The 21024-nt window shown below is 46.1% G+C and overlaps 1 protein-coding gene across 3 annotated transcripts in view; it reads right to left on the bottom strand.

Moving 5' to 3' along the window:
- Positions 1 to 21024, bottom strand: part of adamtsl5 (ADAMTS like 5) — a 69902-nt gene that overhangs the window by 21988 nt on the left and 26890 nt on the right. For 2 of the 3 annotated variants that reach the window (XM_052515936.1, XM_052515937.1), the window contains exons 3-7: positions 17706 to 17781; positions 9125 to 9285; positions 8368 to 8428; positions 7014 to 7123; positions 6308 to 6435 (exon numbers count right to left, since the gene is read on the bottom strand). In XM_052515936.1, coding sequence (XP_052371896.1) covers positions 6308 to 6435; positions 7014 to 7123; positions 8368 to 8428; positions 9125 to 9194 — 369 coding nt within the window. In that variant the 5' untranslated portion in view covers positions 9195 to 9285; positions 17706 to 17781. The remainder of the gene's footprint in view (positions 1 to 6307; positions 6436 to 7013; positions 7124 to 8367; positions 8429 to 9124; positions 9286 to 17705; positions 17782 to 21024) is intronic. The other variant, XM_052515935.1, reaches the window with a different exon arrangement.

Raw genomic sequence — 21024 nt, 5'->3', positions numbered from 1 at the left:
GAGACGAGGAGAGGAGAGACGTGGAGAGATGATGAAAGGAGAGACGAGGAGAGGAGAGAGACGTGGAGAGACTAGGAGAGGAGAGACGTGGAGAAACAATGAGAGGAGAAAATAGGAGAGACGATGAGAGGAGAGACGATGAGAGGAGAGACAAGGAGAGATGATGAGAGGAGAGACGAGGAGAGGAGAGGAGAGAGGAAAGACGATGAGAGACAATGAGAGGAGAGACGAAGAGAGAGAATGAGAGGAGAGACAATGAAAGGAGAGACCATGAGAGGAGAGACCATGAGAGGAGAGACGATAGAATAGGAGAGATGAGAATAGAAGAGACGTGGAGAGACGGTGAGAGGTGAGATGAGGAGAGGAGAGACAAGGAGAGGAGAGACGAGGAGAGACGATGAGAGACGATGAGAGGAGAGACGTGGAGAGGCGAGAGGTGGAAAGAATCGGAGAGGAGAGAAGAAAAAAAGAGACGAGGAGAGACGAGGAGAGACGATGAGAGGAGAGACGAAGAGAGGCGAGGAGAGGAGAGGCGAGGAGAGGAGAGACGATGAGAGGAGAGACGATGAGAGGAGAGACGAGGAGAGACGATGAGAGAAGAGACGATGAGAGGAGAGACGAGGAGAGACGATGAGAGGAGAGACGATGAGAGGAGAGACGAGGAGAGACGATGAGAGAAGAGACGATGAGAGGAGAGACGAGGAGAGACGATGAGAGGAGAGACGATGAGAGGAGAGACGAGGAGAGACGATGAGAGACGATGAGAGGAGAGACGTGGAGAGGCGAGAGGTGGAAAGAATCGGAGAGGAGAGAAGAAAAAAAGAGACGAGGAGAGACGAGGAGAGACGGTGAGAGGAGAGGAGAGACGAGGAGAGATGATGAGAGGAGAGACGAAGAGAGGCGAGGAGAGGAGAGGCGATGAGAGGAGAGACGATGAGAGGAGAGACGATGAGAGGAGAGACGAAGAGAGGCGAGAATAGGAGAGACGAGAATAGGAGAGACGAGAATAGGAGAGACGGTGAGAGGAGAGGAGAGACGATGAGAGGAGAGACGATGAGAGGAGAGACGATGAGAGACGATGAGAGGAGAGACGATGAGAGGAGAGACAAGGAGAGACGATGAGGAGAGACGAGGAGAGGAGAGACGAGGAGAGACGAGGAGAGACGAGGAGAGGAGAGGCGAGGAGAGACGAGGAGAGGAGAGACGAGGAGAGGAGAGACGAGGAGAGACGATGAGAGACGAGGAGAGGAGAAATACCAACCCAACAAAGCACTTTGAAGCCTGGTGAAAAGCATCATAACATCATATACATTAAAACACTCAGAGAGAAGCTTTTTTACATTTTAAATGTAACCTTTATTTAACCAGGCTAGTCAGTTAAGAACAAATTCTTATTTACAATGACTGCCTACCGGGGAACAGCAGGTTAACTGCCTTGTTCAGGGGCAGAGCAACATATTTTTACCTTGTCAGTTTGGGGATTCGATCCAACAACGGTTACCGGCCCAACACTCTAACCACTCGGCTTGCTGCTGCCCCAGATTCAAGTGGGCCTCTGTGTATGTTTGAATGTGTGTGTGTGTGTGTGTGTGTGTGTGGGGGTCAGGGGTCATTTGCTTGCTACACACCAGTCAGATTACAATCTGTATGTTCCTCCTGCAGTGCAGAGAAAACCAATCAAGTGGGAGTTTCTAGAGTAGAGACCAGCAATCTAGGAAACATATAATTATCTACCCCTCACACACACACACAGTGAATCTGTGTACGCAACAGTATATGAATCAACACAACAAGCTACCTGAGTGCATGAGGCACTCTTTACTGTATACATGAATACGCCCACACACACACACACATTTAGTCCAGGCAGCTATGTGTAGTGTGGGCCTGAACTCAATCTGTGTCACGCCGCCTTCCAGACCAGCTGGACTCTGCATCTGCTTCCTGTCCTAGACCACTCCCCCTGGGACCTCAGACAGTTTAGGGCCACCACTGACCTCACGCCACATAAATCCCCTCATACACATCAACTCACACAAAGACATACAAGCACACACACAGACATAAAGACCAAAATGCTAATGTTCACACTCCTACATTTCTCTGCACACACACACACATTTTGATTTTGGGATTTGACGGAGGACCATAATGTACTAATGACCAAAGCCTCAACCTCTGGGGAGAGAATTGATTTTCCAATCATCTCCATCTGCTGGAGTGTGTGGGGGATGGGAGAACCCTATTACTGAGGTGTGTGGGGGGGATGGGAGAACCCTATTACTGAGGTGTGTGTGGGGGATGGGAGAACCCTATTACTGAGGTGTGTGTGGGGGATGGGAGAACCCTATTACTGAGGTGTGTGTGGGGGATGGGAGAACCCTACTACTGAGGTGTGTGTGGCAGATGGGAGAACCCTATTACTGAGGTGTGTGTGGGGGATGGGAGAACCCTATTACTGAGGTGTGTGTGGGGGATGGGAGAACCCTACTACTGAGGTGTGTGTGGGGGATGGGAGAACCTTACTACTGAGGTGTGTGTGGGGGATGGGAGAACCCTACTACTGAGGTGTGTGTGTATGGGATGGGACAACCCTACTACTGAGGTGTGTGTGTGTGAGTGTGTGTCCCTGAAAGGGCCCCTCGTGCATCCTTTGTTGCATTGTTCCACATACACAGAGCAACAACATGTTTGTGTCCGTGTGTCCCAGTGTGTCCCCGTATGTGTGTGTCCGTGTGTGTCCGTGTGTCCCCGTGTGTCCCCGTGTGTCCCAGTGTGTCCCAGTGTGTCCCAGTGTGTCCCCGTGTGTCCCCGTGTGTCCCCGTGTGTCCCAGTGTGTGTCCGTGTGTCCACGTGTGTCCCCGTGTGTCCCAGTGTGTCCCCGTATGTGTGTGTCCGTGTGTGTCCGTGTGTCCCCGTGTGTCCCCGTGTGTCCCAGTGTGTGTCCGTGTGTCCACGTGTGTCCCCGTGTGTCCCAGTGTGTGTCCGTGTGTCCCAGTGTGTGTCCGTGTGTCCACGTGTGTCCCCGTGTGTCCCAGTGTGTGTCCGTGTGTCCACGTGTGTCCCAGTGTGTGTCCGTGTCCGTCCGTGTGTGTCCGTGTGTCCGTGTGTGTCCCAGTGTGTGTGTGTGTCCATCCGTGTGTGTCCATCCATGTGTGTCCGTGTGTGTGTGTCCGTGTGTCCCAGTGTGTGTGTGTGTCCATCCGTGTGTGTCCATCCGTGTGTGTCCGTGTGTGTGTGTCCGTGTGTGTGTCCGTGTGTCCCCGTGTGTCCCAGTGTGTGTGTGTCCATCCGTGTGTGTCCGTGTGTGTGTGTCCGTGTGTGTGTGTCCGTGTGTGTGTGTCCGTGTGTGTGTGTCCGTGTGTGTGTGTACGTGTGTCCCAGTGTGTGTGTGTGTCCATCCGTGTGTGTCCGTGTGTGTGTTTCCATGTGTCCCCGTGTGTCCCAGTGTGTGTGTGTGTCCATCCGTGTGTGTCCATCCGTGTGTGTCCGTGTGTGTGGATCCGTGTGTCCCCTGTCCCAGTGTGTGTGTGTCCATCCGTGTGTGTCCATCCGTGTGTGTCCGTGTGTGTGTGTCCGTGTGTGTGTGTGTCCGTGTGTGTGTGAGTGTGTCCCCGTGTGTCCCAGTGTGTGTGTGTCCATCCGTGTGTGTCCGTGTGTCCGTGTGTGTGTGTCCGTGTACACAGAGCAACAACATGTGTGTGTCCGTGTGTGTGTGTCCGTGTGTGTGTGTGTCCGTGTGTGTGTGTGTCCGTGTGTGTGTGTCCGTGTGTGTCCGTGTGTCCGTGTGTGTCCCAGTGTGTGTGTCCGTGTGTCCACGTGTGTCCGTGTGTGTGTGTCCGTGTGTCCCCGTGTGTCTCAGTGTGTGTGTGTCCATCCGTGTGTGTCCGTGTGTGTGTGTCCGTGTGTGTCCGTGTGTGTGTGTCCGTGTGTGTGTGTGTCCGTGTGTGTGTGTCCGTGTGTGTGTGTGTCCGTGTGTGTGTGTCCGTGTGTGTGTGTGTCCGTGTGTGTGTGTCCGTGTGTGTCCGTGTGTGTGTGTCCGTGTGTGTCCGTGTGTGTGTGTGTCCGTGTGTGTGTGTCCGTGTGTCTTTCTCTGCTGCTTGAACACTCGGTCACTGTCCTGCAGGAATCACTTAGCTTGAGAATTTTGTGGCGGAGGGCCAGAGCTTAGAGTTTGGGGGCATCTGCTTTGACCCTCAGAACACACACACACACCGAATTTATGTGCCTAGAGTAACATTCTGTTGACGCTCTGTTTGTACATTCTGTTTCTTAGAGTGCAGCAAGTACCATTAGTGTTCCCTCATCGAAACTTCATGAATCCAGCTTTGACTAAACATTAATTAGTTATAAAAGAAAAAGCCACAATGAATGTCAGCCCTTGACATTTATTTTGCTCCGACTATCCTTTAGAGGCTGTGTTTGTGTGTGTGTGTGTGTGTGTGTGTGTGTGTGTGTGTGTGTGTGTGTGTGTGTGTGTGTGTGTGTGTGTGTGTGTGTGTGTGTGTGTGTGTGTGTGTGTGTGTCCATCCGTGTGTGTCCAGACAGAGACAGTCCCAATACTGTCCAGACAGAGACAGTCCCAATACTGTCCAGACAGAGACAGTCCCAATACTGCCCAGACAGAGACAGTCCCAATACTGTCCAGACAGAGACAGTCCCAATACTGCCCAGACAGAGACAGTCCCAATACTGCCCAGACAGAGACAGTCCCAATACTGTCCAGACAGAGACAGTCCCAATACTGCCCAGACAGAGACAGTCCCAATACTGTCCAGACAGAGACAGTCCCAATACTGCCCAGACAGAGACAGTCCCAATACTGCCCAGACAGAGACAGTCCCAATACTGTCCAGACAGAGACAGTCCCAATACTGTCCAGACAGAGACAGTCCCAATACTGCCCAGACAGAGACAGTCCCAATACTGTCCAGACAGAGACAGTCCCAATACTGCCCAGACAGAGACAGTCCCAATACTGTCCAGACAGAGACAGTCCCAATACTGTCCAGACAGAGACAGTCCCAATACTGTCCAGACAGAGACAGTCCCAATACTGCCCAGACAGAGACAGTCCCAATACTGTCCAGACAGAGACAGTCCCAATACTGCCCAGACAGAGACAGTCCCAATACTGTCCAGACAGAGACAGTCCCAATACTGTCCAGACAGAGACAGTCCCAATACTGCCCAGACAGAGACAGTCCCAATACTGCCCAGACAGAGACAGTCCCAATACTGCCCAGACAGAGACAGTCCCAATACTGCCCAGACAGAGACAGTCCCAATACTGCCCAGACAGAGACAGTCCCAATACTGCCCAGACAGAGACAGTCCCAATACTGCCCAGACAGAGACAGTCCCAATACTGTCCAGACAGACAGTCCCAATACTGCCCAGACAGAGACAGTCCCAATACTGTCCAGACAGAGACAGTCCCAATACTGTCCAGACAGAGACAGTCCCAATACTGCCCAGACAGAGACAGTCCCAAGACTGCCCAGACAGAGACAGTCCCAATACTGCCCAGACAGAGACAGTCCCAATACTGCCCAGACAGAGACAGTCCCAATACTGCCCAGACAGAGACAGTCCCAATACTGTCCAGACAGAGACAGTCCCAATACTGTCCAGACAGAGACAGTCCCAATACTGCCCAGACAGAGACAGTCCCAATACTGCCCAGACAGAGACAGTCCCAATACTGTCCAGACAGAGACAGTCCCAATACTGCCCAGACAGAGACAGTCCCAATACTGCCCAGACAGAGACAGTCCCAATACTGCCCAGACAGAGACAGTCCCAATACTGCCCAGACAGAGACAGTCCCAATACTGTCCAGACAGAGACAGTCCCAATACTGCCCAGAGACAGTCCCAATACTGTCCAGACAGTCCCAATACTGCCCAGACAGAGACAGTCCCAATACTGTCCAGACAGAGACAGTCCCAATACTGTCCAGACAGAGACAGTCCCAATACTGCCCAGACAGAGACAGTCCCAATACTGCCCAGACAGAGACAGTCCCAATACTGCCCAGACAGAGACAGTCCCAATACTGCCCAGACAGAGACAGTCCCAATACTGCCCAGACAGAGACAGTCCCAATACTAGACAGAGACAGTCCCAATACTGCCCAGACAGAGACAGTCCCAATACTACAGAGACAGTCCCAATACTGCCCAGACAGAGAGAAAGGGGATGCAAGAGTGAGAGTGTGTGCTTTCGATTCCAGTACTGCCTGACACACACACATAGTGAGACCACCTCTGCGTAGTGGACACACACACACAAAATTTTCACTCACCAAGCATTTTCCGTTGACACACATATCTCCAGGCTCTTTACTGCAGGCAGTGCCGTCCAGGACACGACCAAAGTTGTAGTAGAAGTTGTGACCCTGGGCCAGACAGCTCAGCTCACACGGGTTAGAACCTTAGGTTAGGAGGTGGTATCACAAGACAAGGCAAACATACACATATAAACAACCTCCTCACAGACAGACATTACCTCTCACATACGACTAAACAGTACAGTTACTAGAAAGTTGGGTTAGTCACGTTACTGGCTATTCTAGTCTATTATCTCCTAGCCGTAGTACTGCAGGACAGGGTTTAAAACAACTGGACATTTTAATTGATGGAAGCAGGTAACTAGTAGCAGGTGGAGGACAGATGGGAATGGAATGAGGTAGGAGAATGGGGAAGGAGGTATGAAATGGGGGGGAAGGGTTGGTGGGGGTAGGGTGCAGAGGGGAAAGGGTGAAACAGGTCAGTGGAGAGTATGGACTGAACTCATAATACAGATGTGGCCAAATGACAAGCAGATTTCCCAATGGACACATGCCACATTTAGTGTGCCACACACACACACACACACACACACACACACACACACACACACACACACACACACACACACACACACACACACACACACACACACACACACACACACACACACACACACACACACACACACACACACACACACACACACACACCATGCCTCACCGACCTCCATGGAAGGTGGTCCATCTGTAACTGTTTCCAGCCACCAGTGGTCTGTCGTTGTAGGCAGAACACTGCATCTCCCTGAAGTCCTCTGAGCCCCCAGCACACCCCTGCAGCAGACAGATACATACAGTAGAGAGACCTGGTTACCCAGTGCTATGCACTCACACATGCCTCAACACACCTCACGTTAATATGTTTAATATACTGTAACCAATACTGACTCACTGTCTAAACACACATGTACACACCCATACTTCTGACAGAGGATCCTCACCATACACCTTCCAAGTAAACCAACGTCTTGGACGGGATATCTTCAAGAATATATACCATGAAAATATACTATTCACTGAGGGTGTAGATGAAAACTCTGTTGTATCTATCTATTTCTGGGACTCAGATAGAAGTATATGTACCGTTCATATAGTATCAGGAGCTCAACTTGTGTACAGTACAATGGAGTGACAGGTTCATGTGTCAGTGAAAGAGATCACGCCCAGACAGCATACCTGCTTAGTTAAATATAGTAACAGCACAGTTCACATTCACTGAACCAACTTTGTTATCAGCCCTGAAGCACACTTAGCTTATCGTTTCAAAACGTTTGACAACAATACGAAGGTCTGCATCGACCATTCTGTATAGAAATCCATCATTCACAAGCTGTGATTCTGATGACACCTTTTGTCTTGTTGAAGGAGAACAGATGTATTTTTCCCTTCGGTTTGGTTATTCTTAGACAGTGAAGAAAGGGAGAAAGCAGAAAGGGATGATGCAGGGTTGAAAGTGATTGACTTTAGGGCGGACCAGGAATCGAACCCTTGTGTCTCGGGGCAAAGAGTGAATGGGGGTCTGCAGTAGACAGCACATGACAACAAGTCACAGTTACAATGAGATTGTAACACAGTGGAATCTCAAACTCCAAAAAAAAGCAACAAGTGACAAATTGATAGATTACAAATTCCTGTCATACACAGAAGGCTGACGCAGGGTTACAGATCTGTTTGTGATTTAGCCAACTCTGTTGTGTTTATCCATTGTCTTGCCAGTGTGTCATGTAGGCCTATGGCAGGAGTCAGAGGAGGTGGCACTTCAACAGATGAGACCAGGGATGTGTTAATTAGACTATAGGGACTTCCTGGACTCATCCAAAACAAAATGTTCCTTTAAATGTTCCTTTCCAAAATGTTTTAAACCGTTTTCCATTGCGTTCCGTACACAAGCTTGACACTCACTTGGCTGCATGATATTGTGGATGTTGTATTGGGCCAGTAGGTCTTGGCATGATAGACATGTGCAAACACAGCATACTGCTTTCCCTGTGTGGTGATGTCATTGTGTTGACACATACCTTGGTGTTGCAGATCTTGTATTGTCTGGGGTCTCCTGAACATGGTCCGCCAACTGGGTTCCTGGGACAGAGTTCAGTCATTTATGAAAATGACAATGATGTGAGATCCGAGCAGCATTAGTTCATTTTTTTGTCACTGGTTATTTGGATGAATCAGGATTGGGAAAAGGCGATGCTTAAACTGATTCGCCTCGAGTGCATCGCACCTGTGCCCACACGGATCAGCGGGGGGAGACTTGACATTTGCTGGAAATGTACATTTCTAATATATATGAACACCAAAGTTAAACACGCAGCTGACCAAATGATGTGAGATTTGACTTCTGCTTTAACAGAGATTACTGTAAGCCTACTGAACACAGGGATGAGCCTCCAGCCAAATGTTTTCATTTTAGAAGTAGTCAATCTGACTGGGGCCATTGTGGTCAAAATGTTAAAAACTTGATTTACCTATGTTTTATATTTCCTCAAAATAAGGTTGGAATAATACTGTGAAATTGTGAAAATGATGATAATGCACTTTTAGTGTAAGACTGTACACTTATGGGCACACTAAATAAGGCCACTGGTCATCCCCTTACAGAAATCTGACTTGAATGGGAAAGTTTGTGGTAGTCATTGTGTTCTCATGTTTTATTACTAGATAGACCACAGCAAATACTAGAAAGCAGCATACAAAGACATTCACTGACATTTTTTGAGGATTAACCTGTTTGAAACAAGTCTCTATTGTGATTGGACCATCCCTGGTTCTTACCTGGTGATGCAGGTGCGTGTTCGCACAGAGGCCCCTCCCCCACATGAGCGCGAGCACACGGACCAGCCATTCCACGAGGCCCATTCGTTCCTGTAGTGCAGCTGTCGTCGGGCACGCGCTGAACGACCCTCTGAAGGACCCCACGCAGACACCCAGGAAGACTGAGACACAGAAGGTCAGAGGTCAACATAATTTATTGACGTAAAGTAAACTAGACTCTATTGATATATTTCTAATGGTTCACATACATTACAAACAGCACTCTGCATCAACTGATTATTCATTGATTCCTACAGAATTGATCCCAAAGGGCCAAGGCCATTAGCTTATTGGTTGAAGAATGGATTCTCTAGGGCCCCAATTATGATTCCTTATTGGTTGAAGAATGGATTCTCTAGGGCCCCAATTATGATTCCTTATTGGTTGAAGAATGGATTCTCTAGGGCCCCAATTATGATTCCTTATTGGTTGAAGAATGGATTCTCTAGGGCCCCAATTATGATTCCTTATTGGTTGAAGAATGGATTCTCTAGGGCCCCAATTATGATTCCTTATTGGTTGAAGAATGGATTCTCTAGGGCCCCAATTATGATTCCTTATTGGTTGAAGAATGGATTCTCTAGGGCCCCAATTATGATTCCTTATTGGTTGAAGAATGGAAGAATTCTCTAGGGCCCCAATTATGATTCCTTATTGGTTGAAGAATGGATTCTCTAGGGCCCCAATTATGATTCCTTATTGGTTGAAGAATGGATTCTCTAGGGCCCCAATTATGATTCCTTATTGGTTGAAGAATGGATTCTCTAGGGCCCCAATTATGATTCCTTATTGGTTGAAGAATGGATTCTCTAGGGCCCCAATTATGATTCCTTATTGGTTGAAGAATGGATTCTCTAGGGCCCCAATTATGATTCCTGATTGGTTGAAGAATGGATTCTCTAGGGCCCCAATTATGATGCCTTATTGGTTGAAGAATGGATTCTCTAGGGCCCCAATTATGATTCCTTATTGGTTGAAGAATGGATTCTCTAGGGCCCCAATTATGATTCCTTATTGGTTGAAGAATGGATTCTCTAGGGCCCCAATTATGATTCCTTATTGGTTGAAGAATGGATTCTCTAGGGCCCCAATTATGATTCCTTATTGGTTGAAGAATGGATTCTCTAGGGCCCCAATTATGATTCCTTATTGGTTGAAGAATGGATTCTCTTATTGGGGATTCCCCAATTATGATTCCTTATTGGTTGAAGAATGGATTCTCTAGGGCCCCAATTATGATTCCTTATTGGTTGAAGAATGGATTCTCTAGGGCCCCAATTATGATTCCTTATTGGTTGAAGAATGGATTCTCTAGGGCCCCAATTATGATTCCTTATTGGTTGAAGAATGGATTCTCTAGGGCCCCAATTATGATTCCTTATTGGTTGAAGAATGGATTCTCTAGGGCCCCAATTATGATTCCTTAGAAGATACGTCACTTTGGATTGAACAATTGACTGATTGATTTGGTCATTCAACAATACACTTAGACAACAGTCAAATCAGTCTCCGTTATTACCACTCACACATTATGATTAAAGCAGTACATTCATTCCTAATGATTGAGCATGAACATGTGGAGCTTTGTGGAGCTCTGGGCCCATGTTCATAAAGTTTGAGTTCATGCCCGACTACATTGCAGACGCATACCAGATCTTACAATGCCTGGATAAGTATTTAACATATCACACTGTGTGTGTGTGTGTGTGTGTGTGTGTGTGTGTGTGTGTGTGTGTGTGTGTGTGTGTGTGTGTGTGTGTGTGTGTGTGTGTGTGTGTGTGTGTGTGTGTGTGTGTGTGCATCAATGTGTTTGTGTGTGTGTGTGAGAGAGAGGAGGGGGTGAAAGCAAGGTATAGGTGAGGTAAATACCATGAATGCGTGAACGCGGTGTAGTAGGTGTGTGTGTGTGTGTTTGTACACAACCTGCTACCTGTCAACAAGATCACCTTGGGGAATCCAGTTGTTGTTTAGTGCTGTATATAAAAGCTTCATCTCCATCACATAAATCTATTTCAAGAGTGTGTGTGTGTACCTGCACCATTATGTGACAACTGTAAACACAGCCAAACTACAAAATGATGAGAGAACTAAACGGTTCATTTTCAAAAGCATTCCAGGGTTTCTCTGGGGGTGGATTTAAACTGTCAGTGATCCCTCTTGTCTTTCATAGGGGAGCAGAGCATGGGCTTCAAAACCTTTCACTTACAGTACACATTATTATGTATCCCTCACTGACAAACATATCTACTTCTACTGAAAGCATTGCTGCGCACGTACGTGGTTGACACCTGTGCCGAAGGTGTGTGTTCACGCTGACTTCCTGGTTGGTTACTATTGGCCCAGTTTCAGATCAATCAGTTCCCTTGTTGTGCATAGCTGTAAGAAATATGTTTATATCCCCACCTATCTCTCTGAGAACCCTAGCTCTGGGTGGAGTTTAGGCCATATTATTTGTATACTAATCAGGTATTTTCAGGTCAATGAGGGGGAGTCACTAAAGGCCAAGTGAGTGGATTGGAAATCGGACCCAAAATCTGCCTCTTTATAATTGCCAGAGTCAAATTTTCCTCAGTTAAGGTTCAGGAGTGACTAGTCTAGAGGACTACATTACACACTCCATCATATGGTCCATGGCAGGGTGACCTGGGGTTACAACCACCGCCAGTTCAATTAGCATCCATAAAGTTGGCGATAGGAAGGCCCGGCATACTAGACTAATGAAAACAACCTCTAACCTTTCCAAACACCCCCCAATCCCCTTTATTATCCCCTTATCCCTCAATATATTCCAGGAGAGGTGATTGAAGGTAAGGTAGAGTGAATCAGGAATCCCCTTCACTTCTACAGAGTAAATAAGTTATATTTGTCTGAGCCAAAACAGCCCATAGGACAGGAGCCCATCTATTTCTGTAGTGTGAGGCAGCTTGGTGTCCACCCCTTGGACATGCTAGTCTGTCGCAGGGCCTTACCCCTAAACTATCTCCCTACTGCTGTGTGCCAAGCAGAGAGCCCTCGTTTCTAGAGTCTTTGGTACAACTCGACCAGGAAACAAACCCACAACCTTACAATCTCAATCTCTTCTTGGACTCCTGAGTGGTGCAGCGGTCTAAGGCACTGCATCTCAGTGCAATAGTCCCTGGTTTCAAATCCAGGCTGTCACATCTGTCCGTGATTGGGAGTCCCATAGGGCGGCACACAATTGGCCCAGCGTCGTCTGGGTTTGGCTGGGGTAGGCCGTCATTGTAAATAAGAATTTGTTCTTAACTGACTTGCCTAGTTAAATATAAAATAAATGAATAATGGCAGATAGTCTTACCACAAGACCTCTGAATTGAATGCTCTCAGAGTGGCTTATAGGTAATCAGGTTGACCTGGCTACCAGAATGGATGGACGTCTCAGGGTAGGAGTGCTGATCTAGGATCAGGTCCCCCGTCTATGTAATCTTATTCATTGGGATTCAAAAAGGGAATATCCACATTTCTATTCACACCTTTATGAAGACTAAATCATATTATTGGTAACTATGGTAGTTATCAAGGTAGATTGTTTTTCAAGTGTGTAATTTTGATGCATCTGAATGACTCAGGTAAGACTCTGGTAAGAGTTAAGGTAAGAGAATAAAGACTTCCACAAAGTTGAATTGTTGTTTGTGTAACATAGTGGATGGATAAAGCACAGGGGAGCAGCATGATACATACAGTGTGTTGGCCTTTCTTTATACATCGTGCATTATTACACAACAGTAGTAGGCCTGATTACCAACAATGAGGAGAGCCAACAGGGAGGAGGTGAGAGACCTGGTGGAGTGGTGCCAGGAAAACAACCTCTCCCTCAACGTCAACAAAATGAAGGAGCTGATCGTAGACTACAGGAGACAGCAGAGAACACACCCCCATCCACATCGACGGAGAGGGTCAAATGTTTCATGTTCCTCGGCGTGCACATCACTGGTGACCTGAAATGGTCCCTTCACACAGACAGACAGTGTGGTGAAGAAGGCCCAGGACCCCAGCCCCCCGAGACATGGCCTGTTCATCCCGCTCCCGTCTAGGAGGAGACAGTACAGGTGCATCAAGAGACTGGGACCATCAAATCTGGGATCGAGAGGCACAGTCACTACTAGCCGTCCTCAGCCCAATACCCTGCCCTGAACCTAAGACACGGTCACTAGCCGGCTACAACCCGGGTTATCTACCCCACACGTTAGAGATCACTGCCCTATGTACATAGAGTCATTGAACACTGGTCACTTTAATAATGTTTACATACTGTTTTACCTAATTAACATGTATATAGTGTATTCTAGTCATGGCTCATCCTATATAACTACTGCTATATACACCTTTCTATTCCCATACTGTCCATATTGTCTACACACATCATTCACATCTACAGAGGCTTCAGAAAGTATTCATACCCCTTGATTTTTACACATTTTTACGCATCAGCCACATTTTAAACCGGTCTTCTAGTGTCATTTTTCTGAAAACTAAAGGAAAATCAGCTGTAATCTTGATTTCTGTTGTGTTTTTGAATTTATTTGTTCTTATAGGGAAGGCATCTACATTTTAAACTGGTTGTCTTGTGTCAATGTTCTGACATGAAACTGCATTGCTAGGCAGCAGCCACATTTTAAACTGGTCTGTTTGCTGTCAATGTTCTGATAAAATATCAGCCACATTTTAAACACTTTGTGTGTCATTTGAGACTTTGGTCTGTCTGTGTGTCAATGTTCTGAGGTTCTAGAGGAAGGCATGCCACATGATTTCAACTGGTCTGTCTGTGTTCAATGTTCTGAGGGAAACTAGAGGAAGGCATCAGCATTTTAAACTGGTCTGTCTGTGTGTCAATGTTCAGAGGAAACTAGAGGAAGGCATCAGCCACATTTTAAACTGGTCTGTCTGGGTCAATGTTCTGACTGTCATCAGCCACATTTTAAACTGGTCTGTGTGTGTCAATGTTCTGAAAACTAGAGAGGAAGGCATCAGCCACATTTTAAACTGGTCTGTCTGTGTGTCAATGTTCTGAGGGAAACTAGAGAGGAAGGCATCAGCCACATTTTAAACCGGTCTGTCTGTGTGTCAATGTTCTGAGGAAAACTAGAGAGGAAGGCATCAGCCACATTTTAAACCGGTCTGTCTGTGTGTCAAAGTTCTGAGGGAAACTAGAGGAAGGCAGGACAACAGATGGTGTTAACAAGGCTGTAAATTCAACTTCAAGTTCAGTATTGCTGCCATATTTTAAACTGGTCTGTCTGTGTGTCAATGTTCTGAGGGAAACTAGAGGAAGGCATCAGCCACATTTTAAACTGGTCTGTCTGTGTGTCAATGTTCTGAGGGAAACTAGAGAGGAAGGCATCAGCCACATTTTAAACTGGTCTGTCTGTGTGTCAATGTTCTGAGGGAAACTAGAGGAAGGCATCAGCCACATTTTAAACTGGTCTGTCTGTGTGTCAATGTTCTGAGGGAAACTAGAGAGGAAGGCATCAGCCACATTTTAAACTGGTCTGTCTGTGTGTCAATGTTCTGAGGGAAACTAGAGGGAAGGCATCAGCCACATTTTAAACTGGTCTGTCTGTGTGTCAATGTTCTGAGGGAAACTAGAGAGGAAGGCATCAGCCACATTTTAAACCGGTCTGTCTGTGTGTCAATGTTCTGAGGGAAACTAGAGGAAGGCATCAGCCACATTTTAAACCGGTCTGTCTGTGTGTCAATGTTCTGAGGGAAACTAGAGAGGAAGGCATCAGCCACATTTTAAACTGGTCTGTCTGTGTGTCAATGTTCTGAGGGAAACTAGAGAGGAAGGCATCAGCCACATTTTAAACCGGTCTGTCTGTGTGTCAATGTTCTGAGGGAAACTAGAGAGGAAGGCATCAGCCACATTTTAAACTGGTCTGTCTGTGTGTCAATGTTCTGAGGGAAACTAGAGGAAGGCATCAGCCACATTTTAAACCGGTCTGTCTGTGTGTCAATGTTCTGAGGGAAACTAGAGAGGAAGGCATCAGCCACATTTTAAACCGGTCTGTCTGTGTGTCAATGTTCTGAGGGAAACTAGAGGAAGGCATCAGCCACATTTTAAACTGGTCTGTCTGTGTGTCAATGTTCTGAGGGAAACTAGAGAGGAAGGCATCAGCCACATTTTAAACTGGTCTGTCTGTGTGTCAATGTTCTGAGGGAAACTAGAGAGGAAGGCATCAGCCACATTTTAAACTGGTCTGTCTGTGTGTCAATGTTCTGAGGGAAACTAGAGGAAGGCATCAGCCACATTTTAAACTGGTCTGTCTGTGTGTCAATGTTCTGAGGGAAACTAGAGAGGAAGGCATCAGCCACATTTTAAACTGGTCTGTCTGTGTGTCAATGTTCTGAGGGAAACTAGAGAGGAAGGCATCAGCCACATTTTAAACTGGTCTGTCTGTGTGTCAATGTTCTGAGGGAAACTAGAGAGGAAGGCATCAGCCACATTTTAAACTGGTCTGTCTGTGTGTCAATGTTCTGAGGGAAACTAGAGGGAAGGCATCAGCCACATTTTAAACTGGTCTGTCTGTGTGTCAATGTTCTGAGGGAAACTAGAGAGGAAGGCATCAGCCACATTTTAAACTGGTCTGTCTGTGTGTCAATGTTCTGAGGGAAACTAGAGGAAGGCATCAGCCACATTTTAAACTGGTCTGTCTGTGTGTCAATGTTCTGAGGGAAACTAGAGGAAGGCATTTGGCTTTGACGTCTCTGACAGAGGGACAGAATGGAAGGACTGGATGGAATTCCAAGAGAAAGTCATGTTAATAAAAACACAGCTTTGTTTAAGGGGGGTGGGGTGGGGGGTGGACAGAGGACTATTTGGGATGTCAGGAGGAGGTGTGTGTGGGGGAGTGTGAGGGGTGTGTGTACGTGTGTCAGGAAAGCCTCCTTACCCTCAGGCTCTCCCTGACAACCAGACAAACAGTGATGAAAGATGGCCGCTCCGCTTGAAGGAGAAGCAAGGGGCAACGCAGCAATTAGAGAGTGCCCAGATGGGAGAGAGATGGAGGGCAACTACCAGCCCTATAGGAACATGCCGCCATCCCCGCCTCCATTAGCAGGCTAAACGCTACACAAACATTCCAATCAGCTCCTTTCTTCCAGAATCTCAGAACCTCAATCGCCGTGCCAGCTGGACCCCTCATCACATCTGATACTAGTTGGAGCACATTGATTTTTATATTATCTAAATGACCTGGATTTTCCTCAGGGAAACACTGGAGAACAGGGATTTATGTCCCAAATGGCACCCTAACCCTATGGTTAGGGTTAGTGGCCTATACCACTACTTTTGACCAGGGCCCATAGGGTTAGGGTTAATAGTGCACTATATAGGGAATAGGGTGCCATTTGGTACACAAACGTTCTTTGCACAGATTAGAGCATCAGACTAATCAGGCCCTGTTCTCAGACCTGTTTCTGCTGTCTTGCCAACTCCTATGGTCATTGTCAAGCCAATAGGAGTTGGCAAGAATGCACAAACAGATCTGGGAGCAGGCTACTGAATGAGGTCTGTGAGTTTATAAAGTGTCCAGACAGGATGGGTTCAATTCCATTTCACGTCAGCCATTTCAGGGGAATGATTGGAAATGTCCCATTAATGTAGCATTGTTTCATGAGTTGACTCAAAACCGTGGGCATCCAGTCAGTAGGTGTTGAGGTGAATCCAAACATTATTGTCTGAGGTTTCCAAAAGCTTTCCTAGCGAAAGTGTTAATATTCATTATTTATTAGTGTTATCTTGACAACATGAAATCACACGCTCGCAGAACAGTTAAGTGCTTAATTTGACTAATTCTGTTCGTTCACACATATACTGTATAATTGTTACTCTCTCGCGGCTGTGCAGCAGGGCTGTGGAGAGAAATAAGAAACGTCTTTAGCGACGTGAAACCCAGCCCTCAGCAGGCGCTGTGGACATGTCTATCAGTGTTAACCTCTTACAGCCCCCCCTACTTTGTGCAATTTCCACCTGAGGACATGCCCAAATCTAACAGCCTGTAGCTCAGGTACAGAACCAAGGATATGCATATTCTTGGTACCATTTGAAAGAAAACACTCTGAAGTTTGTGTACATGTGAATTGAATGTAGGAGAATATAACACAATAGATCTGGTTTAGATAAAACAATGAAGAAAACCATACGTTTTATATTTTTATTTTTGTATCACCATCGTTTAAAGGAACAAGATATAACAAACATTCAGATATGATGATGGGGACAATTTCAGTGAAACATATGAGGGCAACAGTACTTGTCAAAGTTTCAGAATGATAACTTCCAACATGAGTGTGCCACATGACATTTATCATGAAGTCACCCAGGTGTCCCACACAAGTAGCCCAAATGTACCCAAGTGGACAAATTGGTGAAGGTATACATTTTGAAACAAATAACTATATACAAAATGGTATTCTAACACCCCCCCCCCCAAAAGAATTTAGAAAAAAAAGAAAACATTTGTAAAATATTTTTTTATATTGATTAATGAGGTGTGCTGGAGAAGGGAGTGAAGAACTAACTTACGCTGGGCTGGGAGGACAGGTAGACGGCAGAGACCAGCAGGCAGATGAAGGTCAGAGCCTGGCAGAGAGACAACCTCCTGGAGACAGAGACAATAAACAACCTCAGTCAGTTACACACCCAGCTTTTCCCCATACCAATCACACCCTCACATCGATAAACAACCTCAGTCAGTTACACACCCAGCTTTTCCCCATACCAATCACACCCTCACATCGATAAACAACCTCAGTCAGTTACACACCCAGCTTTTCCCCATACCAATCACACCCTCACATCGATAAACAACCTCAGTCAGTTACACACCCAGCTTTTCCCCATACCAATCACACCCTCACATCGATAAACAACCTCAGTCAGTTACACACCCAGCTTTTCCCCATACCAATCACACCCTCACATCGATAAACAACCTCGATTAAATCAGAGAGAGAGAAATGAGAGGGGACAGCGAGAGAGAGGGAGGTGAGAGAGAGGGAAAGCGAAAGACAAAGAGAGAGAGTGGGGAGGAGGAAGAGAGAGAAGAGAGACTTTTGATGGTCTTTATTGACAAATCCTCACTTACAGAAGTTTTAAAAAACAGAGACATCCTCACAGTAGTTAAACACAGAGAGAGAGACAAAGACATTCAAGAAATTCAAGCTATATGTTGTAATATCTAAGCAAGATTCCTGATGTTGTGCATATGTGAATGGTACTAGCCCAAGTGCACCCTTGGAGATGTAGAGTGGTATATTTGTAGTGGAGATATCCATCTTGTGGGCAGACATGACAGGCCAGATGGAAATAGCAAGCAAAAGAGAGAGAGAGAGAAAGAAAGACAGACACAAACAGATAGAAAGTGGGACAGAGAGAGCCCAATCGGGAGACAATGAGAGAGAGAGCCCAATCGGGAGACAATGAGAGAGAGAGCCCATTGAGAGACAATGAGAGAGAGAGCCCAATCGAGAGACAATGAGAGAGAGAGCCCATTGAGAGACAATGAGAGAGAGAGCCCAATCGAGAGACAATGAGAGAGAGAGCCCATTGAGAGACAATGAGAGAGAGAGCCCAATCAATGAGAGAGAGACAATGAGAGCCCAAGAGACAATGAGAGAGAGAGCCCAATGAGAGACAATGAGAGAGAGAGCCCAATCGAGAGACAATGAGAGAGAGAGCCCATTGAGAGACAATGAGAGAGAGAGCCCAATCGAGAGACAATGAGAGAGAGAGCCCAATCGAGAGACAATGAGAGAGAGAGCCCATTGAGAGACAATGAGAGAGAGAGCCCATTGAGAGACAATTGACGAGAGAGAGAGCCCATTGAGAGACAATGAGAGAGAGAGCCCAATCGGGAGACAATGAGAGAGAGAGCCCATTGAGAGAGAGAGAGCCCATTTTGAGAGAGAGAGAGAGAGAGAGAGAGAGAGAGAGAGAGAGAGAGAGAGAGAGAGAGAGAGAGAGAGAGAGAGACCATTTTGAGAGAGAGAGAGAGAGAGAGAGAGACCATTTTGAGAGCGAGCGAGAGCGAGAGCGAGAGCGAGAGCGAGAGAGAGAGAGAAACCCATCGGGAGACAATGAGAGACCCATCGAGAGAGAGAGACAGTCAGACGGCTGAGACCAGCAGGCAGATGAAGGTCAGAGTCTGTGACGACCTAAATGCCAGAATCGAACAAGAACCTGGCACAACTCCTGCAGATCTGTCACACGCTGGGACTCCTATGGTTGTTACACCTACAGCTCATCTCTTGGCAGTAGTACTGTAGACTACTTTATCACTGACCTCAACCCAGAGTCTCTCAGAGCGTTCATCCCATTGACACCCCTATCAGATCATAGCAAATGAACAGAGCAATACTCAATCATGAGGCATCAAAGCCAAAGGAACTCAGTAATATTAAGAAATGCTATAGATGGAAGGAATGTAGTGTGGGCACCTACCAAAAAACAATTAGGCAACAACAAATTCAATACCTTCTAGGCAACTTCCTGGACAAAACATTCCACTGTAATAGTGAAGGTGTAAATTTGTCAGTAGAAAATGTTAACAGTATATTTGACCTCTCAGCTTCCCTATCTAATAAAAAAAAATCAAAACAGAAAACTGAAGAAAATGAACAACAATGACAAATGGTTTGATGAAGAATGTAAAAACCTAAGAAAGAAATTGAGAAATCTGTCCAACCAAAAACAGAGACCCAGAAAACCTGAGTCTACGCCTTCAGTATGGTGAATCACTAAAACAATACAGAATTACACTATGGAAAAAGAAAGAGCAGCAGGTCAGAAATCAGCTCAATGTAATTGAAGAATCCATAGACTAACCACTTCTGTGAAAATTAGAAAACACTAAACAACACAAATAATTATCTATCCAAATGGAGATGTATGGGTAAACCACTTCTCCATTCTTTTTGGCTCTATAACAAAGAGCAAAAACATATACATGATCAAATAGAAATCATAGAATTAACTATTAAAGACTACCAGAACCCACTGGATTCTCCAATTACCTTGAATGAGCTACAGGACAAAATAAAAACCCTCCAACCCAAAAAGGCATGTGGTGTTGATGGTATCCTCGATGAAATGATCAAATATACAGACAACAAATTTCAATTGGTTATACTTAAATTGTTAACATCATCCTTAGCTCTGGAATCTTCCCCAATATTCGGAACCAAGGACTGATAACCCCAATCCACAAAAGTGGAGACAAATTTGACCCCAATAACTACCGTGGGACATGCGTCAACAGCAACCTTGGGAAAAGCCTCTGCATTATCATTAACAGCAGACTCATACATTTCCTCAGTGAAAACAATGTACTGTACAAATTGGCTTTTTACCAAATTAACAAATGACAGACCACGTATTCACGCTGCACATCCTAATGGACAAACCAAAACAAAGGCAAAGTCTCATCAATCAAATTCAATCAATCAATCAAATTTTATTTATATAGCTCTTCGTACATCAGCTGATATCTCAAAGTGCTGTACAGAAACCCAGCCTAAAACCCCAAACAGCAAGGAATATGCTTTGTTGATTTCAAAAAAAGACTTTGACTCAATTTGGCATGAAGGTCTGCTATACAAATGGATGGAGGCACATGGTGATTGGGAAGAAAACATACAACATTATAAAATCCATGTACAGAAACAACAAGTGCGCGGTTAAAATAGGCAAAAAACACACATATCTTCCCACAGGGCCGTGGGGCGAGACAGGGATGAAGCTCAAGCCCCACCCTCTTCAACATTTTTATCAAATTAATTGGCGAGTGCACTAGAATAAAAGTCTGCAGTACCCTGCCTCACCCTACTAGTCAAATGTCTGTTTG

Source organism: Oncorhynchus keta, unplaced genomic scaffold (assembly GCF_023373465.1).
Source record: "Oncorhynchus keta strain PuntledgeMale-10-30-2019 unplaced genomic scaffold, Oket_V2 Un_scaffold_3531_pilon_pilon, whole genome shotgun sequence".
Taxonomy (NCBI): Eukaryota; Metazoa; Chordata; class Actinopteri; order Salmoniformes; family Salmonidae; genus Oncorhynchus; species Oncorhynchus keta.
Note: the sequence above shows the minus strand (reverse complement) of the source record. Positions and strands in the feature narration are given on the sequence as shown.